The sequence below is a fragment of the Giraffa tippelskirchi genome, chromosome 9 (genome assembly GCF_054371585.1).
Source record: "Giraffa tippelskirchi isolate mGirTip1 chromosome 9, T2T-mGirTip1v1.2.pri, whole genome shotgun sequence".
In the NCBI taxonomy this organism is placed as follows: Eukaryota; Metazoa; Chordata; class Mammalia; order Artiodactyla; family Giraffidae; genus Giraffa; species Giraffa tippelskirchi.
This window is the reverse complement of record NC_137283.1, coordinates 134,985,402-135,004,820: the sequence shown is the minus strand read 5'-3', so window position 1 is coordinate 135,004,820 and position 19,419 is coordinate 134,985,402. Positions and strand designations below refer to the sequence as shown.

General features: G+C 37.4%; 3 protein-coding genes and 1 pseudogene across 3 annotated transcripts in view; all 4 read left to right on the top strand.

The window, feature by feature from the left end:
* Positions 1-19,419, top strand: part of LOC145521922 (trace amine-associated receptor 7a-like) — a 31,980-nt gene that overhangs the window by 7,600 nt on the left and 4,961 nt on the right. The window contains exons 2-3 of the mRNA XM_081530884.1: positions 9,797-9,849; positions 15,530-15,715. The gene's annotated coding sequence lies outside the window, so the exon portion shown is untranslated. The remainder of the gene's footprint in view (positions 1-9,796; positions 9,850-15,529; positions 15,716-19,419) is intronic.
* LOC145521923 (trace amine-associated receptor 6-like) lies at positions 2,932-4,073 on the top strand (annotated as a pseudogene).
* LOC145520479 (trace amine-associated receptor 7a-like) lies at positions 9,871-10,899 on the top strand. Its single transcript, XM_081526952.1, has one exon. The coding sequence runs from the start codon at positions 9,898-9,900 to the stop codon at positions 10,897-10,899; it is 1,002 nt and encodes a 333-aa protein (XP_081383078.1). The 5' UTR covers positions 9,871-9,897.
* Positions 15,621-16,657, top strand: LOC145520477 (trace amine-associated receptor 6-like). The gene is given in 2 exon segments (XM_081526950.1): positions 15,621-15,648; positions 15,651-16,657. Coding segments are annotated over 2 exon segments (1,035 nt in total).

The window sequence follows — 19,419 nt, the reverse complement described above, 5'->3', positions numbered from 1 at the left end:
TGCCTTCAATCTTTCCCAGCATGAGGGTCTTTTCAAATGAGTCAGTTCTTCACATCAGGTGGCCAAAGTATTGGGGTTTCAGCTTCAGCATCAGTCCTTCCAATGAATATTCAGGACTGATTTCCTTTTGGATGGACTGATTGGGCTCAAATTCTGATACATACACTTAAGAACATGAGAAAACAAGGTAAATAAAAGAATAAAAAAGAAGTACCAACTGAGACAGTACCAATTAGCTGAGACAGTGATTTTTCTGAGGAAGTCATTTTAAAGCTGAGGCCTGAAGAATGAGAAAGAACTTGTGAAAATCTGAGGAAAGAGTGATGCAGGCAGATGAGAGTCTGTGCTAAGGCCCTGAGGTATCCTGTTGGGGTAATGAGAGCATAGCAGTAGAAGCTCAGAGCATGGAGGCTCTGAACATAGAATCTGGAGCTAAATGACTTAGATACAAATGCCTAAGATCATCGTTTACTAGAAGTGTAACCTTAGGCAAGTTATTAGCTTCTCAGCATATCAGCCTTTTCATTTATAAAATAAGGATAATAATACTTCTGACTTCATTTTTTTTGCGCATAACCGTTTTATGACTTAATACATGTAAACCAAACAACTTATATATACTATTTGCTGCTTGCTATCATTATAATGATGGTTGCATTAAAGTAACATGTCTTGCACACCTTAATCTATTCTCTGTGAGTCACAGAAGATACTTATGGGTGTGTCTGGAATATACATCATGTTTTAGGATGCACACATCTGTATGCCTACTGACTAAAAGTTGTAAGCTAAGGGCTGCGACTCATATTCTAAGAAAACTGGTATAAAGATGTACAGTAGGCTTTCTGAAGTTATATTCAGTTCAGAAATAACAAGTGACTGTGATGAGAGAATTTGAAAAAGAACTTCAGAATATTTCCACATTTCTGGACAGACACAGGGTAATTAGGAGAGATGGAAGAAGGAAGATGAAAAAACAGAAAACTGATGAGTACTCTGACATATCTACAATCTTGGAGTCCTGGTTGAAGACACTAAAAAGGAAGGGGTTTCAAAAGGAGAACTAGACCCCCTGATGAGTCTATAATTTCTTTAAAAGTGGAACCTTTTCCCACAGAGAGAGGGAAAACTGATTATGGTACATTATCTCTAAAATCTAAAAAAGCCAAAGCAGCATACTATGTCATGAGCCACATGTGGATGGTCTGAAGCACATACAGAGAGGGTCACCAGATTCACAGATCTGGAGTGGATTATTGTTATTCAAGCTTAGGATAATGTGGACATCTTTTTTCCCATTACGAGAAATGTCTATCTCTCACCAGATGGAATATACAAAGACAATCCCAATGTACTCACATGGAAACCAGGTCATCTGCTTAGCATCCTGAAATGCTGATGCAATTATGCAAGAAAAAGAGTGGGGAAAAAAATGATTGCTATTGTTGCTAAATGCAATAAAATAATCACAAAATTCTAGTTTGATAATATGGTGAATTATATTAATTGATTTTCTAATGTTAACGCAATTTCCATTCTTGGCATTGATTAAATCAAATTTATCATCTTTTATATGTTGATTGCAGAAAGTGAAGAAGAACTAAAGAGCCTCTTGATGAAGGTGAAACAGGAGAGTGAAAAAGTTGGCTTAAAGCTCAACGTTCAGAAAACTAAGATCATGGCATCTGGTCCCATCACTTCATGGGAAATAGATGGGCAAACAGTGGAAACAATGTCAGACTTTATTTTTGGGGGCTCCAGAATCACTGCAGATGGTGATTGCAGCCATGAAATTAAAAGACGCTTACTCCTTGGAAGGAAGGTTATGGCCAACCTAGATAGCATATTTAAAAGCAGAGACATTACTTTGCCAACAAAAGTCCGTCTGGTCAAGGCTATGGTTTTTCCAGTGGTCATGTATGGATGTGAGAGTTGGACGGTGAAGAAAGCTGAGCACCGAAGAATTGATGCTTTTGAACTGTGGTGTTGGAGATGACTCTTGAGAGTCCCTTGGACTGCAAGGAGATCCAATCAATCCATCCTAAAAGAGATCAATCCTGGGTGTTCATTGGAAAGTCTGATGTTGAAGCTGAAACTCCAATACTTTGGCCACCTCATGCGAAGGGTTGACTCATTGGAAAAGACCCTAATGCTGGGTAGGATTGGGGGCAGGAGGAGAAGGGGACGACAGAGGATGAGATGGTTGGATGGCATCACCGACTCGATGGACATGGGTTTGGGTAGACTCCGGGAGTTGGTGATGGACAGAGAGGCCTGGCGTGCTGCAGTTCATGGGGTCGCAAAGAGTCGGACATGACTGAGCGACTGAACTGAACTGATATGTTGATTTGGTTTACAAACATTCTGTTTAGAATATTTGCATCTTTGTATATGAGTGAGATATCCTCTCATTTTCATTTTTCATGTGATCCCTGATGTGATGCCATTCTACATCAAACAATACATTTTAACTGGAGATTATTAAATATAAGTTTCTTTTATCTGCTCACACCTTGCACTACAGGGACTCCACTGCAGATATTTTGATATGGGCTTTGGCTGTTTCCTGGGGGTTTTTGTCATTAACTCCTCAGATGTTCTTGTGGGGGTAGGGGTAGTAAAGGTAACTAATAAATAACAAATCACATATATCTCACTAACTTTGACAATGAGGAATAAATCCAATATCCAGTCCAGGTAAAAAAATTTTTCATAAATTACAAGGCAAGAAATTTATTGTGGCAAAAGCAAATTTGCCACAGATTTGCCTAAATACTTATTGGATATGGAAAGTTGTTTTCAACTATATTCTAAAGAATAAAAATAAAATAGTGATTATTAATAGTAGTATTTATTGAGAACTTAACTTGCATATATTATTATTTTATATGTTCTGAGCTTAAAATTAAAATAGATATATGACAGGGCATTATGATAACATCTGATAACTGTAACATTGGTATTCAGTTAAGAGATTCTTCTCTCTCTTCAAGAGATAGAAAACTGCTCTATTTTATGTGATTGAAAAGGGCAGAACATCTCCAGGTGTTTACATGCTATTAACAGCAGCATCATGAATAGCAGTTCATCCACCCCCTGCAGCTGTGCAGCTCTGCTACGAGGACCTGAACAGATCCTGTGTGAAAACACCCTACTCACCTGCATCCCGGGTGATTCGGTACATGGTGTTTGGCTTTGGGCTGTCCTGGCCATGTTTGGAAACTTCCTGGTGATGACTGCCATCCTTCATTTCAAGCAGCTGCACTCACCAACCAGTTTTCTCATCACCTCTCTGGCCCGTGCAGACTTTCTAGTGGGAGTCACTGTGATCCCCTTCAGCATGGTCAGGTCCATGGAGAGCTGCTGGTACTTTGGGTGAACTCTCTGCACTTTCCACACGTGTTGTGATGTGGCATTTTGTTACTCTTCTCTCTGCCACTTGTCCTTCACCTTCATCGATAGGTACATTGCTGTTACTGACCCCCCAAGTTCACGGTGTCTGTGTCAGGGGTATGCGTCAGCATCTCCTGGATCCTGCCCTTGTGTACAGCAGAGCTGTGTTCTTCACAGGTGTTCACGAGAATGGGATGGAGGAATTAGTAAGTGCCCTCAGCTGCACTGAAAGTTGGATTTTGATAGACTTTCTATTATTTTTTGTACCTACTTTTGTTATGATAATTCTGTATAGTAATATATTTCTTGTGACTAGACAACAGGCTATAAAGATTGAACATATTCCTAGCAAAGTAGAAGGATTATCAGGCATATACAAAACCAGGGTGACTAAGAGAGTGAGAAAAGCTGCTAAAGCTCTGAGTATCACGGTGATAACATTTTTGATCTCATGGTTACCGTATATGATTGATTCATTTATTGATTCTTTTTTGGGTTTTATAACTCCTTCATATGTTTATGAGATATTTTGCTGGTTTGGTTATTATAATTCTGCTCTAAATCATTTGATTTATTCTTTATTTTACTCTTGGTTTAGGAAAGCAATAAAAGTTATCATAATGGGCGAAGTATTAACAGGTAGCTCATCAACCATAAACTTATTTTCTAAAGAGAGCTAATTTTCAAAACAAGGAATTTAATGATTTATTTGGAATTTCTCAGAACTGTGGCATGCAATACATTGCATAGAAGTGTTGCATTCAGATGGGGAGGAGAAACGATACCTCAATTTTAGCAGCATCACCTTCATGCTCTTACTTTTTTGATGAGTGAACATTTTTAATCATTTGACATAAATATATTCAATAAAAATGTTAGACACAAGTTGATGTTTTCTAGTTTCCTCAAATCTGCATGCTTCCTTGCTTTGTTGTTAATGATTTTCCTTTTCTGGGCCTCTCTTTCAGGCTGACCTTTCCTTCACTTTCAAAAGTTTTTTAGTTCCATGTCCCATGAAAATCTTGTATTCCCTGTCTTTTTGTCTGAACTCAGTTAACTTCATTCTCATTTTCAGAGGCTTGTTTCTTGGGGAAAGTTCTACTGGGAGCACCTAAGAGGTCCCTGAGTCATATGTATCAGCCATTTCAGACTCAGGACTGGACTTATATAATTTGGGGATTTTTGTAAATGTGGGAATAACCATGAACAGGTGGTGCTATTTCCGCAAAAGTGATTTTTATGTGTCTTTTTATGATTATTTTTCTCATCCCATCAAGTGTGTTATTTTACCTTCCAGTTACGACAGGGCAATTTTTTTCTATAAATACTATCCAAAGTTTGTCCACTGTTTTCTTTTTAACTTTTTTTAATATTGGGGTACAGCCAATTAACAATGTTGTGATAGTTTCGGGTTCATAGCAAAGTGGCTTAGTCATACATATACACGTATTCATTCACCCCTGAAGTTCCCTCCCATCCAGGCTGCCATATAACATTGAGCAGAGTTCCCTACACTATACAGTATGTTCTTACTGGTTATCCGTTAAAAAAAAGAGCAGTGTGTACGTGTCGATCTCAAAAGATGTTTACTTCTTTTAATTTAATAAAAATACATTTTGTGTGCATATTCCTAGTATATATTTTTCTTACCTAATGAAAATAAACTGTAACAGTGTTGGTATATTTTAGGGGTGTTGTTGTTTAGTCTCTAAGTTGTGTCCAACTCTTTTGCAACCCCATAGACTGTAGCCCGACTGACTCCTCTATCAGTGGAATTTTCCAGGCAAGAATACTGGAGCGGGTTGCCATTTCCTTCTCTAGGGGATCATGCTGAACCGGGGATCAAACTCACGCCCCCTCCTTGGCAGGCAGATTCTTTATTACTGAGCCACCTGGGAAGCCCAATATTTTGGGGACTACATCTTAAAGTGATCAAATCATCTCAGGAATTATATCTTACTGTATTAAAGTAGTTTAATATTGTTTTGCAGCATGTCTTTAAAGCTTCTAAGGTGGCTCAGTGGTAAAGAATCCACCTGCCAAAGCAGGAGACTCAAGAGACATGACTTTCATCCCTGGGTTGGGAAGATCCCCCACAGAAGGAAATGGCAACCCCTTCCAGTATTCTTGTCTGGAAAATCCCATGGACAGAGGAGCCTGGCAGGCTGCGGTCCATGGGATTGCAAATAGTTGGACATGATTGAGCATGAGCATGTCTTTAAGATTCTTCAACAGTTCCTTCACTAAAGATTATGTGCTGCATGGTGGGCCTTTATTAATACATTAAGCCTGATCCTGCTTTACTCAACTTCCAGACTGATATCACACACTTGAGATCCATTCTCATATATATTCCTTGGGTTTCTGTCAATATAGATGGGCAGAATCCTACACGTTTCTGTTTGGAGTTGCATGTCTTCATGAATCTCACTTTGTACCATTCCCTTTGGGTCCTGCTAGGACTGGGTCCTGAAGATAGGTGAGATGAGGACAGGTCTGAGGGGAAGCCCTGAGGAGGGTCCAGGTGTGTTGTTACAGCAACTACCTCGGAGGAGGACACCACAGCTCCTTCAGACAAAGGAAGACTGAATGCGTCAGGCAGTGGGGGAAGGGCTGCTGCTTCTGCCAGAGAAGACTTGACAGAGTTAGAGGTTGGAGGTAACCAGTTTCATTAGGACCTGCCTTTATGTCACCATCCTAATTTCAAGAATCCCTTTTCTTGCTAATCAATGCCAGACTTTTACAGAAAGAGGCTCTAGAAATTTGAGAATTCTGTTTGCCTTGTAATTCGGGGCCCTACAGATTTCAGCTTGGAGTTTGGTTTTCAGAAACTCAGTTCTGTAACTCTAGGATATTAAGAGTTCTTTCAGAGCTTTCATCAAAGCTTTCAGGTTTCTTATACGAACGTTGAGCTGGCACTTTAAAGCCTTTAAGCTCATTTTCCCCCCAAGTTCTTCAGAGCAGTTAAAAGAAACTAATCAACACAAGATACTGCTCATTTTTACCAAAATGTTTAGTGCAGCAAGAATCTTTGGCCACCCAGAGCCCTTTCTTCTGTAGGCACTTGATTACAGGTGTCTACAGATACTAATTTGGATAAATGTTTTTCTGTATTTGACCTGATTCTATTCTCTTGATACTTGTTTCTAGCTGTTCTCCTTATATTTTGTTTCTCTATTGTTCCTTTCTTTTTTCTTTTTATCTTGTTAAAATAATACTTTTAGTTTTGTTTTTTCCCTCTTTTGGCTTCTTACCCATGGAAAGACAAAATATGGACTTGGCTAGGTAGGTTCAATATTATTAACATGTGCAATCCTTCAATGTTAGTAAACTATAGCAACTTAAAATTTAGATGCTTTGCAGCTATTTGCAAAGCATCTAAATTCATAAATCATTGTTGTGGTTGTTGTTGTTCAGTCACGAAGTCGTGTCCAACTCTTTGCAACCCCATGGACTACAGCACACCAGGCTTCCCTGTCCTTCACCATCTCCTGGAGTTTGCTCAAACCCATGACCCATGGAGTCAGTGATGCCATCCAACCATCTTATCCTCTGTCACCCCCTCTCCTCCTACCCTCAATCTTTTCCAGCATCAGGGTCTTTTCCAGTGAGTCAGAAAACTATACATGATGTAATTAAATGAGGAAATGAGAAAATTTACTGTCCCGATCAAATATTCCATTGCCCCTCTTCATAATTGTTTTAAAGACTCAAATTTATAACAATGAACACTGCTGGGTTTTTGTTTTTGTTTTTTTGCTTTTTTGACAAGGTGGTTAAAAAGTTTTATAAAAAATAAAGACATAAGATGGCCAAAACAATTTTGGAAGGGACAAAAAAGTAAAAGGTTTACACAACTTGGCTTTAAGACTTAAGGTAAAGTTTCAGTCAAGACAAAAGGGTATTTGACCTAAATATAGAAGCAGAGATCAACAGAATAGAAGAGAATCCAGAAATAAATCCACACACGTATGGTTGATTGATTTTTGACACGAACAAACATCGTTCACTGGAGAAAGATAGTTATTTCAAGAAATGCTGCTGGAATTACTGAATATCCTTATACTAATACTCATTCTCCTAATAAATCTCAGACCCCTCCTCATAACATATTTAAAATTAATATGATGTGAGTCATAAAACACTAGCAGTAAAAGTATAAAGAAGCTTCTAGAAGAAGCATAGAAGAAAATAGTTGTGACTAAGTTAGACAATTTTCTTAGACAAGAAAAAAAAATTAGCCATTAAAAAAATAGTAAGTGGGACTTCATTAAAAACAAAACCTTCCAATCTTTAAAAGATACTCTCAAGAAACTAAAAAGTCAAATATTCAGAAGATATATGCCAAAAAACTTGAACCCAGTAAACTCAATAATAAGAAATTTTAGAACTCGAGTAAAAATGGGCAAAATTTTTAATGGACATGTCACCAAAAGTGGATACATTAATGGCCAATAATAACATAAACAGGTTCTCAATACCACCACTCATTAAATTAAAAACATGAGATATGACTATACACCATCTAGAATGGTTAAATTTAAAAACATGTCAATAACAAGTGTTGAAGAAGACTTGAAGCATTTAGAACACTCATAAATTGCTGGTGGAAGTATAAAATGCTACAATTACTTTAGAAGACAGTTTGTATTTTCTTGTACAGTTAAACACATATTTCCCATTAGGGCCAGTAATTTACCCAAAATAAATGAAACACATGTCTATGCAAATAATTATATATGAATGTTCTTAGCAATACCTAATAACAGCCCTAATGTGAACAAGAGTCCAAATGAATATCAAAATATATATGAATAAAACAATTGTGGTATGTTCCTACAATAGATCGCTCCTTAGCAAATAATTGGGAATGCATTCCTAATATACCCAATAAGTGTGTGAATATTGCACAGACACTGAACTGAGGTGTTGGAAACAGTCTATTCTATACCTTGATTGCATGGGTGGTTACATGGGTGGATACAGTTACCATAATTCCACAACCTGTTCACTTTAAAAGTGTGAAAATTTCAAATATAGACTACACCTCAGATTCAGAAAGCTGATTTTGTAAAATGACCAGAAGTCACTCATCAGAAAAAAATTTTTTCAAGTCTAAGCTGAGTTCTGCTCTAGAGCTCCAAGAGGAGAATTTGTCAATGGTAAAATTCAGAGTATAATATAGGAATATTGACATTTCAAAAATACATTTTTCATATTATTTCTTTAATATATTCCTAACAGTTCCCATTTAGAAACAACAAAATTCCTCCCTCTCCAAAATAAAAACCTTAGCAGGAACTGCTTTCTAGGTGTACTTACTCTTCCTTCATGTATTTCTATGAGGAAACATTTTGGATTCTCCACGCACGGTTTTCCAAATCAGAATTATTAAAACTAAACCTGAAACAGTCTAGATTTAATATAATTTTGTATTTAATCTCTTTATAGAAACTAGAACTGTAAGAGCTTAAGAACTTCTTTGAAAGACTTCTAGTGACAAACGGGAATCAACAGCCAGTAGTCCTTACAAAATGAAAATTGAGTCACCCATAAATAGTAAGAATAAACAATATGGCTTTCAAATCTTGAGCAAGTTTTTAAGGAGACTATTCCCATTCCTATGTCATGAAAAGGTCAAATGTCATCAGGAAATTAGTAGGGCATAAAATTATTTTTAGCATAAACACAATCATGATTTACTTTCTTTGACATACTTTTTGACATACACAATCATGACATTCTTTCTTTCTACACCTTCCACTATGGGGATACAGTCTTAAGTGCTTTGGGTATTGGAATCATTTGTCTCCTTTCCTGAGGGGATAGAGTGTTTTGGGCATTATCCTTGCTCTGATAAATTAGGAAAAGAGTCCTATAAAAAGTAGCATTTGAACAAGCATCATATAACAGCTTCTTGAAAACCAATACTTCTCTGACATAAAGTACCAGGTAATGCAAAGGAATACATTTTTTAACTTAAATAATTCAATGACGAAAGCTAACTGTTTATGCATTTGGAAGTGAATTATTTTACAAGATGATATGAATCATGTTCTAAACATGAAAATAAGGGTTTGGGGACTTCCCTAGTATTCCAGTGGTTAAGAATCTGCCTTACAATGCAGGAGATACGGGTTTGATCCCTCGTGGGAGAACTAAGATCCCACATGCTGCAGGACAACTAAACCCATGCACTGCAAGTACTGAGTCCACAGGCCACAACTAGAGAGTCCGTGCGCTGCAACAAAAGATCCCACATGCTGCAGCTAAGACGCAGCACAGCAAATAAATAAATATATTTTTTAAAAAAGAAAATAAAGATTGGCACTTACAAAGAAATGGAGACAGAACGTGCTGGGAATTACTAACATATTGTATTTATCTTTTGTTTTTTTTAAAGGACTTTGAACACTGGAATGACATCCTGGGCCACAGAGGGTGACAGATTTCCAGGTATCAAATCAGAGAATCACGAACAGTGCATCTCCCTCTCCTGTTGCTATGCAGCTCTGCTACGAGCACATGAACGGATCCTGTGTGAAAACCCCCTACTCACTAGGTCCCCGCCTCATCCTGTACACAGTGTTTGGTTTTGGAGCTGTGCTGACTGTATTTGGAAACCTCTTGGTAATGATTTCCATTCTCCACTTCAAGCAGCTGCATTCTCCAGCCAACTTCTTGATCACCTCTCTGGCCTGTGCGGACTTCTTGGTGGGAGTGACTGTGATGCCCTTCAGCACAGTGAGGTCCGTGGAGAGCTGCTGGTACTTTGGGCAGCGTTACTGTCAACTCCACTCTTGTTTCAATGGGTCATTCTGTTATGCTTCCATCTACCACTTGTGCTTTATCTCTCTGGACAGGTACATTGCTGTCACTGACCCTCTGGTCTATCCAACCAGGTTCACTGTATCTGTTTCTGGCATGTGTATTGTCTTCTCTTGGCTCTTTCCCATTTTGTATACTTTTTCCCTTCTTGGCACAGGTGCAAATGAAGCAGGGTTGGAGGATATAGTAAGTGCTCTTACCTGTGTGGGAGGCTGTCAAATTGCAGTGAATCAAAATTGGGTATTGGTGAATTTTCTATTATTTTTCATCCCCACCCTTGTGATGATAGTTCTTTACTCCAAGATTTTCCTCATTGCTAAACAACAGGCTAGAAAAATTGAGAGTCTGAACGATAAGACTGGGAGATGCTCAGACAGCTACCAAGACAGAGTGGCCAAGAGGGAGAGAAAGGCAGCAAGAACACTGGGCGTCACAGTGCTAGCATTTCTGATCTCCTGGCTGCCTTACTTCCTGGATTCCATCATTGATGCCTTCCTAGGTTTCATCACTCCCACATATGTTTATGAAATACTGGTTTGGATTGCTTATTATAACTCAGCTATGAACCCCTTGATTTATGCTTTCTTTTATCCTTGGTTCCGAAAAGCCATAAAACTCATTGTCACAGGCAAAGTCTTGAGAGAAAATTCCTCAACAATAAATTTGTTTTCTGAGTAGGTTCTGGTCTCAGTTTGGGAGAACTGAAAATAGACTCACATTGAACAGATAATGAGGAGAAAAAGTTGATTGTAAAAGTGCAATTTTTGTAATGTAAAATAACTAAATTGTAGTTCAACCCTGACCCAAATGCTTAAATTCAAGTTCATAATTCTTTGGTAAATATAACATCAAAACCTATTTGTAATGGGGACAGCACAGCTTTGGAGCCAGAAATGCCTGGATGGCAATATCCATTCTGCGTTGAACACTTGGGTGATCTTAGGTGATCTTGGGTGGCTTGGCTCTTTCTGAAATTCATGGTATTTCTCTGGTTAATAAACTTTCCCTGTAGTACTCATCACCAAATTTAGGAGAATACAAGTGAAGGACCTAATATGTATTTGTTAACATAAATCCTTCTTTCAATTACCTTATATTAGTTCAATCTCTGCCTAATCTTCTGTTTCTTCCTTTGTATTATTTTTCTATTAAAATGTAAATACAACCACTTAGTGACGTGGTGCCTCCTTGCTCAGGGAGGGCAAAGCAGTTGGTCTGCACTGTTAGGTGTTGAGATTTGTGATTCTCACGTTGTGGTTTCAGAGTCAGGTAATATCAATCAAGTGATCACTCTGTTAACTATAATATGAATTCAATTAGGTACAATGGGAAAGATAATTTGCATCATAGCATTTATTTATTCAGTGAGCTTCTTCCTTATTAGTAAGTCTGTTCATAAAATTATATTAGAGTTTAGAACCAGTTAGCAGATGTTTAAAGCAGTGTTTTAAGACTGTCATTCATTATGTTACTTTATTTTCAGATTAACTTATTCCATATTCATTTAGTTGTACAGTGTTCTAAAAGTAATTTATAGTGGATTTTGAGGATACACTTGAAAGCATAACTTAAAAGTGTGCTCAAAAGAACAAAGAAAACTGAAGTGAAGGACATAGAATGAAGCCAAGTCAGAGGCTGTGAAATGCATTGTCTTACGACCCACAAACTCAGTTCTAAGGCAAAAAAAAGAAAAAAGGAAATGAATTAGTTCTGCAATTAACAGTGGATAAATCAAGCCAATTATTTCAGAGAATTATTCTTGATACTAAGACTGGAGGGTTCTGTGTGTCAATTAAACATCAAGATTATAAAATCAGGTTATGATATCTTCAAGGCAGGAGGGAATATACATCAAAGTATTCTTGCTATATTTTAAAAATTTCTAGCTTGATGCAAATCAACATTACCTATTGGCACATTATTTCTGACTACCATTACACAAATACTTTGAATTGGTAAACATTTCTAGAAATAGTGTGTTATTTCTAATTATACTGTTTCTGGAGAAGGAGATGGCAACCCACTCCAGTATTCTTGCCTAGGAAATACCATCGACAGAGGACCCTGGCGGACTACAGTCCATGGGGTCACAAAGGGTCGGACACGACTTAGTGACTGAGCATACTGTTTCTATCTGATTTTACAGATGATTAAAGGCACCCTATCCTGAATGGTATCAGTTTATCCACAATTTTTCAGTTCTAACACAGAGTGCAATGAATTTATTTTGATTCCTGTGGTTTCAATATAGTCATTTTCCTATATAATCTTGTTTTGCAAGCTACTGATGGAATGCAGTTTATGTTTCAAGGCAGGACAAGAAAATTTAAGTGTAACATACTCCCTGCCCATTTTGGTGTTCAGTCACATTGACAGACAGATTCTTTACCACTGAGCCATCTGGGAAGTCCATTTTATATATAGAAATTGTGTGTATGTCAATCTCAGTCTTCCAGTTTATCCCTCTACCACTTATACCCTGGTAACCATAAGTTGTTTTCTATGTCTGTAACTTTATAAAATACCACTTTTACTATTAAAAAGACTAATGTATCAGGATGGTGGTTCTTAGAAACGTGGAGTTCAGAAATAATAAAGATGGTGAAAAATCAAGGAACCCACAGATAATTTCTGAGTATTAACTTTGCCAACCAAGAACATCGCAAAAAGCAACAACAGCAGCAAGGACAATCATATATACTTTGCAATAACTTCATAAAAGAAACGTGTGCTTTACTTTGGGAGGAATCTAGCTCCTCACTTTATGGAGATCTAGGGGTCTGTCCAAGTTTTACACAAAAAAAGCTCTGATCTCCCACCCTATCCCGCTTCTAGACCACAGCTAGACTTCTATCTCTCCCTCTCTCTCTCTCTCTCTACTTTTGGTGTAATATTTCTTTCTCATTAAGTTTGTCTATGCTAAAAAAAGGTCTGAAAACCCCAATTATAGTTCCATTCATTTCCTATTTCCTTTCTCTGAGTATATATTCTATTTGCTGTTGTTGGTTTTAGTTGTTAAGTCGTGTCTGACACTTTTACAACCCCATGCACTATAGCCAACCAGGCTCCTCTGTCTAAGGGATTTCTCAGGCAAGAACACTGGAGTGAGTTGCCATTTCTTTCTCCAGGGAATCTTCCTATCCTAGGGATAGAACCCGCATCTTCTGCATTAGCAGGCAGATTCTTTACCACTGAGCCACCAAGGAAGCCCATATATTACATTAAAAGTCTACAATATTGCAGCAGCATTTTGGCTTTATTCTGTTGGTAGGAACTTTACTGTATACACCTGCCTGTCTAGGTGGTTACTACTCTCTCACACAATACTGTCTTTCACCTTTGTAATACTTCTCACAATTTTTATTCATACATCCATTTATCTGCTTACTTGTTGAAGGTTTGTTCTCCTTTCAAGACTGAAAGCTTCATGAAGAAAGGGGTCATGTCTGTTTTGTTCATTTCTTTGTACCCAGCTCCTGGCACTCAATAAATATGCCTTGGATTAAAGAAGTAATTATTGAATAAATTTAAAATAATGGAGGGAGATAAAGTTATTTCTGTACCCCAAATGACAAGTGATACTTGCAATATTTGTGATCATGTGATACTTTTTTATTGCCTAGAATCATGGTTCTAAGTAAGGCAGATCCACTGATATATTGGGTTCAGACAGTAAAGAATCCATCTGCAATGTGGGAGACCTGGGTTCGATCCCAGGGTTGGGAAGATCCCCTGGAGAAGGGAACAGCTACCCACTCCAGTATTCTGGCCTGGAGAATTCCATGGACAGAGGAGCCTGGCATGGACAGAGGTGGCTATGGGGTTGCCAAGAGTCAGACACGACAGAGCTCATTTCACTCATTCCCTCTCTATACATTTGCTCCTCAGAGGACACTTCTCAGTGTCTGGAGATATTTTTGGCTTTCACAATTAAGGAGATTTTGCTGGCATCTAGTAGCAGGGATGCTGCTAAATGCCCCTTGATGTACAAGACAGATCCCACATCAAAACTTATAAGAATTCAAATGTCAATAGTGCTGAAGCTGGGAAAGCCTAGCCTACACCTTTGTCGATTTAAGTAACTGATGATTTTATAAAATCAAACTCTCAGAATACATTAGAAAGAATCTAAGAGATCATTAAGAGTATTTTTTGTGTGTGTGACTAGGAGTCGGATGGCCAGATGAATTAATATGGCACAATTCAAAAGAACAAGTCCAGATATATCTTCAAAGTCAGTGGCCCTACAGTGCCCAGAGTCTGAAATCCTTCTTGAAGCCTGGATAATACTTTCTTTTGCTCTGCTCTGTCCCAACATTCCAAGGGTGGGAAATTACCAGGAAATGTATTGCTATGTTTCAGTTTTCTGTACATTACTCCTTAGTTGACATCTTTTAGCACAAGAGACAGAAAGTTCTATCACTTGGATTCACAAATGAATGTGAATCATTCAGAGGGTTTATGTGTGGACTTCTCAAGTGGATGAGGAGACATTACAAATTCACTTCCAATGATGTCTTGAGAAGAGAACACATCTTTTCCCTAAGAGCACAGACAGTAGTAGCAGTTCAGAAATGTAGACATGTCTAAATACCACGGTGTTTTTTTTAATGTTTTCCTGAAATGTAATTCATCCATCTCAAGTTGCCCTCACTGTATGCTGCCTTTTCTGTTTGTTCATAGCCAGTGCACAGGCAAAAAATGATTCTTATTAGGAGAGAAAGGCTAAGTATTGACTCACAGTTCCTGTACCTTATGATACCTCTGTAACAAAAATCCAATAAGGCGGCCACAGCAGGACTTAAAATAGGGGAAAAGTTCAAGTGTGAGAAGAAAAAAATCTTGAGCTCAAGAAACATAATGACCTAATTAAAACAGTTGTTTGTACAGTAGCTTTCTTAACACTCACTACTGAAAATAAACTTCCAAGTTCGCACCTTGCACTACAGGGATTCCATCTAGGGATTTTCCTATTGATGGCATTTATATATCTGGAAGGGCTGTATGCTTTAGGCAGTAAGGCAGACAAACCTAACAGGAGTTGATGCTATAATTACTTCCCATATCAGTGCCTGTTGCAAAGAGGAACTCTGAAGTAAAAATTTTTTAAAGATATTTAGGACCAAAAGGGAATTTTATCCGATTCAGGGATCTAAGCTTTAGTTAGTTGAAATTCACTCCCAGTGACTTTATCTAATGTAAATTTCTTGCATTTTATTCTGTTACTGAACTTATTTAAGATTTATAATAAAAAAGGAAAATTGAAAAAAACAATAGTACTAGTACTAATGTCTGATAATTTCCTCAGGCATCCTACTGTATGTATGATTTCCCCCAGAAGCATTGAAAGTCCATGGAAATCAAGAAGCACAGAATTCTCTGAATGTAAAGGACAGATCATGAGCAGCAACTCGTCTCCCAGTGCAGCTGTCAGCTCTGCTACGAGCACCTGAACGGATCCTGTGTGAAAACACCCTTCTCGCCCACATCCCAGGTGATTCTGTACACAGTGTACGGCTTTGGGGCTGTGCTGGCCGTGTTTGGAAACCTCCTGGTGATGACTGCCATCCTTCATTTCAAGCAGCTGCACTCCCCAACCAATTTTCTCATCGCCTCTCTAGCCTGTACGGACTTTCTAGTAGGAGTGACTGTGATGCCCTTCAGCATGGTCAGGTCCGTGGAGAGCTGTTGGTACTTTGGGCAAAGTTTCTGTGCTTTGCACACATGCTGTGATGTGGCATTTTGTTACTCTTCTCTCTTCCACCTGTCCTTCATCTCCATCGACAGGTACATTGCTGTTACTGACCCTCTGGTCTATCCCACCAAGTTCACAGTGTCTGTATCATGTGTATGCATCAGCATCTCCTGGATCCTGCCCATTACTTACAGTGGTGCTGTGTTCTACACAGGTGCCAATGAGAATGGGCTAGAGGAATTGTCTAGTGCCCTCAACTGTGTAGGAGGTTGTCAGATAGTTATAAATCAAAACTGGGTGTTGGTACATTTTCTATCCTTCTTTATACCTACCTTTGTTATGCTAATTCTCTATGGTAATATTTTTCTTGTGGCCAGACAACAGGCTAAAAAGATTGAAAATACTGGTAGCAAAACAGAGTCATCATCAGACAGTTATAAATCCAGGGTAGCCAAGAGAGAGAGAAAAGCAGCTAAAACCCTGGGTATCACGGTCATAGCATTTATGATTTCGTGGTTACCATACAGTATTGACTCATTAATCGATGCCTTTATGGGCTTCATAACCCCGGCCTATATTTATGAGATTTGCTGTTGGTGTACTTATTACAATTCAGCCATGAACCCCTTGATCTATGCTTTATTTTACCCTTGGTTTAGGAAAGCCATCAAAGTCATTGTGAGTGGTGGGGTTTTCAAGAACGGTTCTGCAAGCATGAATTTGTTCTCTGAACAAATGTAAGCCATTGGGTTGAGGAAGTTGAAGGTATCTTCACATTTTACAAATGAATGAATTTTAAAAAATCAAGTAAGATTGTTACTTCAGAGAAAACAAATTACTTTTCCAGTTTAGTTGGATAAATCAATGTGTCAGTCTGTTAGGATGTGCATTTCCCTTTTGCTTCTCCAAAAATATTTGACTAACAAATGTTAAACCCATTATTGTTAACTTCTGTACAATGCACCATTTCCTATTCCCTGCAGTCATTCCCCACCTTTTCTCTCTTATTCCATTGACTCTTCCCTTTATAACCTGTAAACATGTCTGTTGCCTTTTATTTCCTTTCTTTTTTTCCTTACAAACTGATCTACTCATTCCCAATTTATCAAAAATTTCTCCGTGATTAACTTTCCCCAGTTTGCTGCTTTTCTTGCTTTGATTATTTTCCCAGGGAATTTTTGGGGATGCAGTTAAAAGTATTATGTTTAAGTCTGCCTGGTTTCTGTGTCAGGAATTGGCTTCAGCATCTTCTACATCCTACCCCTGGCATACAGTGGTGCCAAGCTGTACACAGATGTCAGACATGATGGGATGGAGGGATTAGTAAGCGCTCTCTGCTTAATAAGCGGTTTTCAACCTGTTTAAATCAGTTTTGGATATTGATAGAATTTCTATTATTTTTCACACCTGGGTTTGTTAAGATGCTACTGTACTGACATATTATTCTTATGGTTAGAAAGCAGACTAAACAGATGGAAAATATTACTAGAAAATAAATTTGTTACCAGGGACTCGCAAGATCAGAGTGGCTAAGAGACAGAGAAAAGCAGTGAAAACCCTGGACTTCACAATGTAGCACTTTTGTTCTCATGATTACTCGATGTATCTGATTCATTCATTGATTCTTCTTTTAAGTTTTATCACACTTCATATGCTTATGAGATACTTTGTTGGTTCAGTTATTGCAAATTGCCCTAAATCATTTGATTTATGCTTCATTTACCATTGGTTTGGGAGAGCAATAAAACTTATTAAACTGGCAATATTAAAAGACAGTTTATGAATTATAAAACTAACTTCTAAAGCCTAAATTTCATATCCATGATTTGAAAAATTTTAAGTTGATCTGGTGACATATTAGAAATTTCTGTAGTGATTATTGCATGAAATATAGACTTGAAAATGATCATTCAGTTGAGGAGGAGACATAGTACCTCAACTTTAGTAGCTTCACTTTTACACGTTTACATATTTTGAAAAGTGAACATCCTTTGAGCATTTGATAGAACCATGCTATTTAGCAGTGGTCGACACAGTGGTCATAGTTTCTAGTTTCCTCAAAGCTTTACACCATCCACTCTGTCAGTTGTTACTTTCTTCTTTCAAGCCTGTTGCTGTCTCACCTTTCCTACCACTTAACTTTTTTTGCATTTTCATGTTTCTTCCTTCTCTATTCCCTGTTAATGTCAGGTTGTTCTGTGGACTCAGTTCACGTTTATTTTGAGCAAATTGATTCTTGGGGTCCAGTCTTCTAGAGCTCCTAAAGGTCTCTGAGATGTATCCAACAGCCACTTCAGACTCAGGATGAGATTCATGTTTTATTTTTTTAGGAGATAGATATTTTGTAAATGTATGAATAACCATTAGCAAAATGGAAGCCCAGTTTCTAGCATAGTTGCATCCCTTTATGTAACCGTTTTCTCATTTCATGAAGTTTGTTGTTTTACCTTCTAGCTCATGATGGATAGCAATTATTGGTTCTTTTTCCTTCTATAGGTACTATTTTGAGCTTATACACTGTTCATGATAAAAAAAAAATACCACTATTATCTATGTTATTGGAAAAATGTGTAATTTAGAAATGTTGTTGTATAAAACTTTTTGAAAAATTCTTAAGGATCTTGCTTCATGTATTTCACAAAATCAAAACTGATTTCTTCCAGATGTTAAAAAACCAGAAGAAAATATTTTTTTCTAAATTTATTGGTGGAATCATGACAGAAAATCCATATGGATTCAGGCACTTAATTCTTAAACTTCAAAGAAAAAGAATGCCATGTTAAGGAAAAACAGACAAACTTGGAAAAACTATTGGTAGCAAGCATGATGAAGAATTAGTAGGTTTAAAACTGTAAAAGAATTTACACAATAGAAAGATGGAGACAAATATCCCACTAAACAAATAAACAGGAAATTTTATAGAGGTATGGCTAATAAATACGTTAAAATGTCCAATGTACAAATAATTTTAAAAGTTAGTTAAAATGTAATAGAGTTTCATATCTCGAATTGGAAGGACAGTGTTGAAAGGATCATTAATACCAGATTAATTAGATTCTGAGAAGTTGAGCACACTGCTGAGAGTTGGGCATGTTCACATACATATAGGAAAAACACAATTTAGTATCTCTTAGAGGAAAATTAAGACATTTATATAAAATTTCAAATCACATGCCACTTGACTCTGTAGTTCCATTTCTGCCAAGCAAGCCTAAGAAGATAGAGTCAGGCAAGGAAGGAAACATGACAAGGACATTCATTGTATATCTCTTAATTATAGATTGAAATAAACTAGGATTGATATGGTATAAATTAAATCAGTTATGTTCTACTTTTGAAATGGAACGTTATAAAACCATTAAAAAGAACAAATGCCCTGTAACAATTAACCAGGTAAGACAACCACAATGTATTTTGTTTGCTAAAATCGAAAGAAAACAGAAGCAAAAAAATCTGACCTAGATTATAAAACAATATATGGACTAGGTCCCCATATTACACTC